The following is a 12,622-nucleotide window of genomic DNA, read 5'->3' on the forward strand; positions in this document are numbered from 1 at the left end:
TCAACATTGGAATGTATTTTTTTTTTTACAAAGCTTATATCAGCTCTGTTTGTCTGGTAAAAAGTTTGTACATGTTATTTCTCTGACACCCAATCTCAGATCAAGTTGAAATTTTGCACAATTATTTCCTTTACCTGACAACACAAGGATAAAAAAAAATTAACCAATTAGTTAATTTACTATTGGTAATTAATTATTTTGTTAAGTATCTTGAACAAGGGAATGAAATTGTACTTGACTTAGGTGATAATATAAGCTGAATTAGACCCCTTTATTGATCGCCGCTCTAAATTGAAACAACAACACATAACTACTATCATCTCTAGTCATAAGTACCTCACTAGAAGAGTGGTTAGTATGTCAGCTTGAGCAGGCATGAGCCATGAGTTCAGATTCAGGTCTTTCTTTTTTTTCTTTTTTTTTGTAAATGCTTTTAAAAACCAATTACAGTAAAAATTCACCCAGATATCCCTTTCTTTCTTCTCCCCCCCCCCCCTTTTTTTTTCCCGTTTTCCCAACTGGTCCTGATAAGTGATAGGATCATAGCGTATTGAGAAAGCTGAAAGCATGAAATAGCACTAAACAAAAACAATTGGTATTAATCACACAGATTTTTTGTTGTTGGTCTAGATCTATTACTAATTGAATTACATGACTAATACAAACTAATTGATACAATTACACTTTGTATAAGCTTTATTCATTTTTAAAAGTATTTTTATGTTATTCTTGTAATCTTGTTGCATAGCATTAAGTTTAATAATGAACTTAAAACAGATAATTCAAACTCACATGAATGGACCTTTTAAATATCTTTGTCCTTATTTTTTTTTAAATGTCTGCTTCCAAATAATTTTCCCATACAAATTCTAAGTGCTCGATATGCCTTTTTCAAAAGCCAATGCAAACCAGCAGTTTGTAATGTTCAACAACTCTTCAGCATACTGCCATCAATTTCTATAATGGCATTGTGTGTGTGTGTGTAAAATATGGTTCTTTACATGGGATATAGACACTAATAGCCTATGTTGAGTGCCTGCGCCTATTTCAAAGACTTGCTGACTCCTCTCCTATCAAGGTCTCTCTCACAGTCATACAATCACAAATACTATGCATTTTGTTTTAATAGTAATCACTTGCTGTTCCTAATTTTTCTAAGTTTAAAATATTATGGCATCATCAGTTTCTAAAGTTCAAAAATCTTTTAAATTAAAATGCATAATAGACAAATCTGTTGTCTGCTTGAGTTTAATTTTGTTTATCTTTGTAAGGGTTCTCTAAGTAAAGTTTTATTAACCAGGATTATCAGTGTTCCTTATTTAATTAAGTAAATTCTGTTAGAGTCCATCTATTACGTTAGTATTAGACTAATTAATTGTTCATATTTATACAATAGTTGTTGTTTTTTTTAGTATTCATCTAACATATCAATGTCTTTCATATCTGCAGTGTTTGTTTCAATGGAGTTGCTAATTGCACTGCTCACGACAACATTGGTACGTTCACAAGTGCACAGCATTTTTCCCTTCATTAAATTATTTGTCTTTTAGACCGAACCAAATAGTTCTATACAATGCCTATAATATTTATTGGGTTGATCAAGAGATTTATTTGTCAAACAGGAAAGGATATTTGGTCAAATGAAAATTGCACTGCAAAGTGTTACTGTGATAATGATGGAGTTCAGCAATGTACCTCCGACAAAGAACTAGATGCTTGTCAAGAGGTCATTAGAAACTGTGATTTAGTAAGCATCAATTTTTAGTTCAGATTGTATTTCTATAACTTTACTTTTATGATATCCTGTGTCAGGAAGACTGCCTGATCATGCAGAATGCCCTCTGGATAGTTATTCTGTTGTCTCAATGTTCCCAAGTTCATACCCAGCCAACTCCCATTGTCCTGAGAGAGGTTTGGTTTAGGAAGTAGATTATCTTCTTCAAGTTGGAAGGAACATCTGAAAAATTATATTTTAAACAAACATGATAGAATATTAAATGTTTTTTACTTAATGAATTTACTTTTCCTTTCTTGCACAGTCTACCCATGTCCTTGAAGATACTCCTGACAGATGCTGCAAAAAATGTGTACCTAAGATGATCCCATGTACATACAAAGCAAAGAGTACCATATTGCTAAACTTTACAGATGAGACTCGAGGGCTCTGTGTGTCTAATGAGCCTCAGGAAGTTGGTGTAAGCCTTTTTCTTATACAGGAAAAGATTAATTTATATCCAAAAATAATTTTCTTTAAGTGTTAAAGACAGAAAGGTAGTCTGATTTCTAGATTAATAAAGAAGAAAACTAAGCTGCCAATGTTGTTGAAATTATAAATGCAGATATCTTTACATCCAAGGCATTTAAAATGTAACATTGTAGTTAAGGATTTAGTAATGCATTTTTGAGACTTGTGTAGGCACCTACATTAAACACATAATAATATTAAGTTAGATATTCTTCATGATTCCACTTAAAAGCACATCTCTAATGATCTCTCATCAAATTTTTGAAAATCAAAAATGCATGTTTTATATGGGAACATGTTAGCAAATGAAAAGCATACAAAAGTGGGAAAGATCCATATTTCGCTATGCTGGAGTATAGAAATACTCAGATAAGTGGACTGCCTTATTCACCATCACAACTGCTGATAATAGAAGGCTCAGGGGCATCGCCACAAGTAGCACAAACTATTTAAAATATCACTATATACTAGGATTTAAACTAAACTTGAGATCCTTTGTTTGGAAGCTCCTCCATCACTTGACTATTGTACAAGGAATTAAAATTGGCATATTATCAATACCTAATAAATTATACTCAGAGACACATTTGTTAAGTCTAGATTTTTTTTACAACCCTAAAGATTTCACTTAACTAAATAAATTTTATTAAATAATGCCACTTATAGAGTTGCATTGGAGTAGCACAATATTTTTTAAACCTTGGCAGACCTTTGAATATATGTTTCTATTTTAAGGTAAAAAAGCTTCTATAGATTGCTGGCTATGTTATACTGTTTTAGATAATTAAAGAAGTATTTCAGGCTAACTATGAATAGTCTAGTCGACAAACAGGAAAAACTCCTTTTTACACAAATACCTGAATGATAACAATTTATTACCTAATTTCTCCTCACTCTAAAGATGCAACAAAGCCCTCAGGGAATATTATCTGTTTAGATTTTAGATGATGGTTAGACAACCTAAAAATAAGAAAGCTTGCCCTTTGATATCTCCAATGCTTGAAACTTATAATGTTATTGACAGTCACATCACTTATCCATGTTATTGAAGGTAGAATGAGGAACTGTCAGGTAGATTTGACTGTCAAATTCTTTTCCCTCCAGTAGCATCCCATCATTGACATTTTTATCTCGATAGATATTTAAAATGAATGAAATATAGTTATTGTGCTTTAGGAAATAAAAGGTTACAACCAACTTAAAGTAAACTTCAACATTTTCATTTTCTTATAACACATCTTTTTGTTCTCAATAATGTGCCAGCATTTCATTGACTATCAAACATTTTCATTTTAAAGATAAATTAATTAATGTCAACTGACCACAACTATTTCTGTTCAAACTAACTTATTTATATTTCAGTCATGTGCTGGTACTTGTGGTCCTAGCAAAGTAGATGTTGTCCAGACAGTTTTCCGAGATGGTGAATTTCAAATGGACACTGCTGAGGACTGCTCCTGCTGTAAAGCTCTTTTTACCAAAAAACTTGTACAGTTCATTTGTGATGATTACTCTGTAGTTGAGCAAAAATTAAATTATATCTCTGGATGTACTTGTCAACTTTGCAGCTGTGAGTACATTACATAGCACTTAGTTTAGGTCTTGTATTTCCTAAAAAATGGAATTTTGATTTCTTAAGTTTTGTCAGTGAATTATTTTAAGTCTCTGCATCATTGAAAATGAATATATCAAAGTTACAAAAAATATCTTTTTTTTTTCAGGAACTTGAACAGTAGTCTCCACACTAAGACTAAGACTGCTTTATGATCCTAATTGAAAATGTAATAAAATATAATAAAAATGTTACATAAATTGTACTTATTTGTCAGTTCTCTAATTCCATATGCTAATTAATTACAATTTGTGCTAAAATCATTTGTAAAGTACTTTAATTTCAAACTACTATTTTATAAATAGTTACCAACTCTTTGCAGCTAGTTTCTATAAAAAATAATGTTTAAATTATTCATTTAAATTTATTTTTATCATTATATGGAGTAACATTGAAACAACATCTATACAATCAAATTCAATTTTACATTACATATGTTCAAAATGTTGACATGTTTTTAAAATATAAATTTTTTATTTAAAGTTTTCATTCACATTTTACATTAGATGATCCCAATTTGTCTTACAAATATTTCTTTCTTAATTTGAACAATCAATATTTCACAAGCTTAATTTGTCTAATGAATGCTTGACCATATTTATAGGTCAAATCAATCATCTTAATCAGGGGTGGGCAAATTGCGGCCCGCCGACACCTACAGAAATCAAGTGTCCCCACAGTATATACAAATAAAAATGCAAATATATTAAAAAATATATCCTTATAAATTATTGAAACTGTCTCATTATAAAAAGTTTCAAGTAAACGAAGATAATGCTTATTGGCTATACTTCAATACACTCAATTCAAGACACAATCTCTGATCAGTATTTATTCAATGCTATAAAGAACTGTGTTGGGTGGGCTTGGAACAAGATAGCAAGTGCAACATCTGATAAAGCTCAATCTTTGACTAAGAATTTATTTTTTGTAATATCCCAACCATAAACTATAAACAGGACAGTTTGCACAAAGCTGCATAAAGTTTCAATATACTATAAACAAAAATTCACAATAGTCGAACTATTTAGAGCTAGGGCTGTTAACCATAGGTAGCACCGATTAAGTAACACAACAACCCAATGCATTCGCTAGCGCTTAGCGTGTACCTTGTGACCTTGTTACCATTAATTCTAATGAAAGTGGAAGACAGATTTCGTGATTTTGTTATATTTTGCTATTGCAATTGGTTGTTTGCATATGAAATGTAAATGCATATTAAATCTTTTCAAACAAGGCTTTCCCATTTCTACAATCAAGAAAAAGAAAATAGGTTTTGTCATTTTCCTTTGCTGAAAGGTGAAACTATTTATAGTGAAATGATGAAAAGTACAACACTTATTTTGATTCCTTAATTGTGCAATTTATAAAAGCAAATTTTAAAACGTCAACAACCATTTTGCAATACCATCAGCTCACTAGAAGCTGATTCAGCTCCAGAGGACATAACTCCAAGCAAAGAGAAGTTTCAGTCAGTACCTCCACAGGAGTCTTGTGGGTGCCTGAAGCTGTATTTCCACACCTAAAAAAAGACTGATGCTGTTTACACTATTTGGGTATACATACATCTGTTCTTCTTCTTCGTCCTCATTTTAAATGTTCGAGAATTCAGAAGAGTAATCCTATATCTGAGATGACAGTTCTTCAAATAGACTCTGTTATATAGGACGGTTTTGGGGCCAGAGTCTTGTTCGGGTCTCTTGATTTAGTATGCACCATTGAAGGACATGGTCAGCATTCTCTGATGATGCTCCACAAGGGCAGGTTTTGATCGTATTTTGTAAAATTGATTTCAAAAGTTGTTAGCTGTTGTTGTAATTCCTCAAGGTGGTGTGTGAAAAAAAAAGAAACGTGAATAAAATACAGTGTAAATATGAATTAAAAGACATTATACACAGAAAGCTAGCGTATCTTTCTCAGTTGTGTATATATAAATATATATATATATATATATATATATATATATATATATATATATATATATATATATATGTGTGTGTGTGTGTGTGTGGTGGGTTTGTCACAGAAGACAACTAAATTCTAAATGATGAAAGGCAACTCGTACGACGATTCCAAACTTTGCTATACACTAAAGACCTGCCAAAGGCAAACATAAAACATAATTATAAATGAACATAAACTAAACATAATTAATAGGCTCAAATACTAGATCTAACGAAAAACAAAAAGAAAATCTTATGGTGTGACCAATCATCTCTTTTACAAACACAAGAGAGATATGGAACACCAAAAACATTATAAAAATAAATGACAACATAGTTCTCTAAAAATAAATCAACTAGTTGTCCTACATAAAACTAACATATATCTACATTGTTTGAAGAGTTTCGCTCTTTCCTTTCCTTACAAAAACTATAATTAAATATAACAAATCTATACACTCACAATATACTGTTTCTTAAAAGCCAGTATCTAAACACTTGATGTAAAAATACATTTACAAGATGGACAGTGAACATTCTATATAATAAAATAAAATTACAATATAACATAAACAAGTAAAATGCAATTACCTGCAGCCATACATAAACACATGGTTTAGAACCAGACACAAACGGGGAGTGGAGACGACGTAGTAACAGTAACAGTAACATACGGACACTACAGCGACAAGAGATGCCGGTCGAATGGACAGTGTCCACGTTGGTCTGCCTTTTTATGCGCGGACACAAGGTGCCATCTAGGGGGAAGGGTCACGTGGATATCGGGGTGGCCGGTGTTTCCTGAAAAGGTAACCACTCCACTACAGAGCCCCTAGCTTGAAACGACCCGTCCAGGGGCGTTCAGCCTAGTAGGTTTCTGAAAACCGAAACAACTGTTTCTTGTCAGTGTTTTCTGGAACGACAAACATCTTTCCAGTTTGTAACGTGCTGGTTCCATCGGTCATACAGAGTGGTCTGTCTTTCTCTAAACATAATGTCTGGGAAACTGTAGAAAGTGTGATAGGGAGCAGTGAGCGAAATCGTCTTTGTGGCTGGTTAAAATGCTTGTAGTTTCTTTTTTGTCTATGTGGCCTCCGGACTCTGTTATGCCTGTTCTTGTTTGGCTGCACAGAGTTAAAGTTTCTATTTCTCGATGTTTGAATTGAGTGACTTGCATCTGTATTGTACATTGCATCAGCTTGTTGCTCACTTGTTCGTTGTTGCACTTGGTGGGTTGGCTGTGAAACAATGGGTTCACTATTGCTCACAGATTGAACCTCAGCTGTGAGTTGTGGTGATTGCTGACAGTGACACCTTACATGTCCAACTTCCCAGCACTGGGTGCAGACTGATGATCCATCATCAGTGTATGGGAAGAATCCTCTCTTCGTCCTTGACCATACAAGACCCGGCGGTGCTGTTGGTCGAATTCTGTTTTGGTTGCTATGTTTCGTGTGTCTTTGTGTGGGTCTGCGTTGACTATGTGGTTGACTAGAGAGTGGGTTAGTTGAACTTGGCAGACTGTTATAGCCTGACCCCTTTATCTCTTCAAGTTGCTTCTCTGACTAGTCCAATTTCGCTAAGAGAACCTCAGACCACTGCTCTTGGGCTCGAGCTGCATCTTTGTTCTTGTTCTCCAACTTGAACGCATAGTTTCGTAGCGTTCGAAAGCTTGTCTGGGGATGTTGCGCTATGAACTTAAACAGCTCTCTACGTAGGTCAGGATCACTGATTCCATAGGCAAATTGGTCCCTCAATCTTTCCTCCTTGAAACATTCTATGCCTTCTCTTTGTTCTTGTCTGATAGCCGTTGTGAACTCCTTAAATAGTCGGTGAGAAAATTCAAGAAGTGACTCACGTCTTCTCTGCTGCGACATCTCCATTATATATATATATATACATCTGATCAAAATACAGCTACCACAATTCAAGTGAAAATTTACTTTAAAAAATATTTGGTCTGTTGACATTAGACATGCACAACTCATTAGCTTTCAACTACAACTCTATAGAGTAAGCTAAATGAATATCAGTATATTTCAACAATTCATCTAGTCATCATCACATTTGACATTTCGTACTAGACGTATCCTCTTCACTGTATCATTATTTAGCTTCTTTTGAAAAAAAAAGCTTGAAAAGAAGATTTAATCATAAACAATAGGCTAAACAGCCAGTATAAAGCAACAACTTCATTTTAGAAACAATTTGACATCTTTAGAAAAATGATTCTGTGACATCTCTAAATTCTCAAAAAAAATATTAGGAGCTTGAACTTCCAACTCAATCCTAATCAGACATAGCATTACACATACATCATATAGGCCTACAGGTTGAGGAATTCCCTTTATTTTAATAACTATTTACATGTGAGTGTGTACAATCTATAGGGCTACTTAGTTTTAGAAATAAACGTTAATACGTTTTTGGAAGACTATAAATAGATGCTCTATAAATGTTTTATAAATTTTAAATTTAATTTATTTATTAAACGAATCACAGAGTACATAGATAATTTTTACAAAACTTATATCAACTGTCTGGTAAAAAGTTTGTACACATTATTTCTCCGACACCTAATCTCGAATCGAGTTGAAATTTTGCACAATTGTTGTTTTTTTTTACCTGACAACACAAGAATTAATTTAAAAAAATAACCAGTTAGTTAATTACCTATTGGTAATTAATTATTTTGTTAAGTAGGCCTATATTGAACAATGAAATTGTACTTGACTGAGGTGGTGACATAAGCTGAATCAGTCACTAGCAGAGTGGTCAAGTCGGATCGAGGAGGCATGAGCTACGAGTTCAAATTCATGTTACTCCTTTTTTATTTTTTTAAAACCAATTACGGTAAAATCCACCCTTTCTTTCTCCCCCCCCCCACCATCCCCCACCCTTTCTTTCTCCCCCCTACCATCCCCCCTCCCATTTTCCCAACCGGTCCAGACAAATGATAGGATCATAGTGTATTAAGAAAGCTAAAATTATGAAATAGTCAATTTTGAAATTAAAATGGTTTCACTCGGTGTCACCCGTTGAAGTAAGCTCAGGGTGTCCCCCCCCCCATTCACTTTTCTCCAAACAATGTCCAATAAACACTATTGTCGGTGTGATCTTTTTGTTGAACCAATACAGTAAGCTGATTACCTAATTTCATTGCTTGTTACACGATTGTAAAATGAGTGTCGATTCTATTATAAATCCCATTGTTTATGACAAACGTTAAAGTCTAACGGAGTGGGACAAGTGAAAATAATCTTCGCGTTACTTAAGAAGAAGGCCTTGCCGCGAACTTCTTAGCTTTTGTCTTACAAAGGTCGTCAGCTTTACTTATTTAGACTTAGATCCTCCCGCGACATTAGGCGCACTGGTCGACAAACTCCGTTGCCTCTGGCAACGTCTGGAGCATCTTCCCACCTGGTGTCCTCATGAAAGTGTAGGGATTCGTCCCTGTTTGCGCTCTCCTCGTAAGTCTCCATGTCATCACAACTCTTGATATGCGTAATTTATTCTGTCGGAGCCGTGCAAACATCATGCGACGCTGGGTCACAACCACATTAAGGGGCCAACTTTACAATGTTAAAAAACTTAAGAGAATTTTGACCATTCTGACCTTTCGAGATGCTACGTTAGTCGGGAGAAATGGGTCCTTTCGGAAAAAAAGAGGTAGTTTATAGAATCGCATTTGGTGAAGAGACATTAAAATGTTTTCTTAAAAAGAATCTGTTGAATCCATCTTGTTGCTAAGGTAAGACGGTTCTAATTAGAAGATGAAACGACGCCCGTCCCTTAAATTAATAATTTAGTTTCCTAAATTTTGGTAATAATTTTGTTTTTGCCTGATTAATACTAAAACATTAATGTTAACTATAATGCAAATACAAGCGACTTTTTGTTTAAAAACAAAGACCACCTTTGCATGCCCCTTGTAAGCACATAACGTTTTGGTCATCTGAACCAACAGCATAAAATATAATAAGGCCTAAAAAAATATATACTCTACATTACTACAGTAGATGTGCCTACACATGTTTGGCTATATATCTAGAGATTTTTTTTTATGTGTCTGCTTTTGCCAAGACATATTTTTTCCCCACTTGGATGTCCCACCAAATAAGAATCACCCGGTGTGGACCACACCCACAGCGTGATGCCACTGTCACTTTCACTTACGTACGCGTAATAAAGATGCTTCAAAAATAGAAGATCAAACCAGTACATGACCTTAATAGAATAAACAATTGCATTGCAGCTTTTTCTGACGTAGACTATATAGACATTCTTAGAGATGTTTTGCTTTTGCGTAGTAATAGTGTGGATCTTTCCCTGCCGAAACCTTTTTATTTTTTTCAGTTATCAGCATCTGTGTATCTTTTATTGTGTGCACACTATTAAAAAAAAAAAAAAAGGTTATCTCGACTGTAGGCTCAATCAATAACTACTTTGGTTATCTGAAACTGAGATAAAAAGGTTCTGTTTTCTTCAAAGAATCAATGCTATGAAATAGCTGTACAGTTATATAACGATGGTAAAAATAAAAAGCTTATGAAGGTGAAGAACTCCGCACTTCCAACTAATCGTACTAATCTCATTATATTGTAGACGTTATTCCCCTTATTTGATATAAAAAATCTATGTATACAATTCTCTTCATGGCTCAGCCATTCGTGACACCAAGAAGTAAAGGAAAGATCACATATATATATATATATATATATATATATATATATATATATATATATATATATATATATATATATATATATATATATATATATATATATAAAATTCTCTTCATGGTTCAACCATTTCTGACACCAAGAAGTAAAGGAAAGATCTTTCTTTTATTTCTGCAAGTCGAACTATAGTTACCCCACGTTACTTTAGCGGCGAAAAAAAAAAAGGTAAGGGGGGGGGGGGGGAGAACAAGTATTATTCGCCCGTCAATCTATAACAGGACCAAATTTAACCATTGTGACTTGGAAGTCATGGAAAGATCACTCTTTATTTCTGCTATGCGGACTAGAGTTATCCCAATTAACTTTAGCGGCGAAAAAAAAGAGGAGGGGGGAGAACAAGTAATCTACGCTGTATTCACCCGTCACTAAATAGCAGAACCGGATTTAACCAATATGGGGCCCTATGCGAAACGAATTTCGTGGGGCCAAGGGATACGGATAATAAGTGAAAATTAAGAGTTTGTATAGGAAAATGAATTCGTCTTTGCATTTTATTCATTTTGTACTATTTGCAGAATTACTTTACGAGCCTTGCGTGTAGCGAAGTCATACAGTATATCATAAAACTTATGTTTGTTACACAGATCACGCTCAGTAGCAAGAATTACTAAATGTTTCAATCTATCGTTATTATTGTTAACCTCAAGTAATTCTTCATTAGTTTGAGGTGCGAGAAGCTTCTTTCACCAGATTACACAATTAAGGGTATTGCATAATGCCGTTTTTTTATCGCGCGCATCATTGGCGTTTTCTATATTGAATGACACCCCAAATCGAAAATTTCAGGAGATTTCCAGGACTTTTTCGTATGTTTTGCAATTTCAGGAGATTTCCAGGACTTTTTGTATGTTTTGCAATTTCAGGAGATATCCAGGAGCTCCTGGTAAATCAAGAGGCCGCGGGAAATCTGTTTTAAGTTTTTTTTTTAAAGTTATAAAATGGTTTAATTTAATAATTTACATCTAGAATTAGTGTCCTATGAAAGTGTGGGGCCCACTGTGGTCGCATATGTTGCAGTGGCCTAAGGTCGGCCCTGTGCAAAGCTACGCACGTACGCCGTTGGTCGACTAGTAATAATTAATTCACCTCACATATCGCTTAGTCTGTTCAACCGTTTGGGCACCACACAAGATTTGGTTGACCGTTCTTCTGTCTTTGACAGAATCTCCCTCACTGGCAGGCCCGTCCATTCCCTTACGTTGTCTTCCTATCGCTTTCTCTGTCTGCCTCTTCTTCCTTTTCCTGGTACTATTCCCCGAAGGAAGGTCTCTGTGAGCCTTGAGGACAGTTTTTTTTTTGACAGACAGTATTTAGTTTGTTTGTGATGCGGTCTTTGTATGTGATACCTAGGATCTTTCTGTAGCCTCTCAATTCCATTGCAAGGATTCTACTCTCTAGTTCTGCAGTCAGCGTCCAAGCTTCACAAGAATATAAGAAAGTGACCATGTCCAGGGAGCGCATCAGTCTGATTTTTGTGTCGAGGGCGATCCTTTGTCTTTCCATGTTGTTTTGAGTGGACTGTGCAGCTCAGGTTTAGTTTCTTCATCTAAGACGATATTTCCGAGGTTTTCAAAACTTCTGACCTTCAATATATGATGTCCCTTTTAAAACCGTGTAATCCCGTATAAATCTAGTCAGTGGAGTCACTAGGGTGGGTGTCACCTGGTGCGGTCAGCTCAGGGTGTTACCCCTCCCCCACCGGCCAAAAGAAATCGCGCTGCTTTGTTCTTTTATTGAATCCTACTACATTGAGCTAATTGCCTACATTCATTGATAGTTAAAATGTTAAACTTTCGCAGTTTATGACAATTTATAAATAGCTACTAAATGTATTAAAAAGTTAAGATAATTAAAATTAAGAAACAGTCTTAATATTAACAAGTTTTCCTTATCAGACCTAAAAAAGCTTCGTATGTAAACCATTCTACCTTATACTATTAACTATGCAATGACGAATGAAACACTGCAACCTTTGGCAAAAATATATTAAATTTATTTTGAAAAAAAATCGTTACAAAAAATATGTACATAATAGTAACATTTCAAAGAGAACAACAAATAATAAAACACTCTTACAAAT

The 12,622-nt window shown here is 34.4% G+C and overlaps 1 protein-coding gene across 1 annotated transcript in view; it reads left to right on the plus strand.

The window, feature by feature from the left end:
* Positions 1 to 4,062, plus strand: part of LOC106059343 (uncharacterized) — a 45,739-nt gene extending 41,677 nt beyond the window's left edge. Inside the window, exons 17-21 of the mRNA XM_056031170.1 lie at positions 1,450 to 1,496; positions 1,623 to 1,747; positions 2,040 to 2,195; positions 3,608 to 3,815; positions 3,967 to 4,062. Of these exons, the coding sequence (XP_055887145.1) occupies positions 1,450 to 1,496; positions 1,623 to 1,747; positions 2,040 to 2,195; positions 3,608 to 3,815; positions 3,967 to 3,968 (538 nt within the window). The 3' untranslated portion in view covers positions 3,969 to 4,062. The remainder of the gene's footprint in view (positions 1 to 1,449; positions 1,497 to 1,622; positions 1,748 to 2,039; positions 2,196 to 3,607; positions 3,816 to 3,966) is intronic.
* Positions 4,063 to 12,622: the final 8,560 nt, after the last annotated feature.

This window comes from Biomphalaria glabrata, chromosome 1 (genome assembly GCF_947242115.1).
Source record: "Biomphalaria glabrata chromosome 1, xgBioGlab47.1, whole genome shotgun sequence".
NCBI classification, from domain to species: Eukaryota; Metazoa; Mollusca; class Gastropoda; family Planorbidae; genus Biomphalaria; species Biomphalaria glabrata.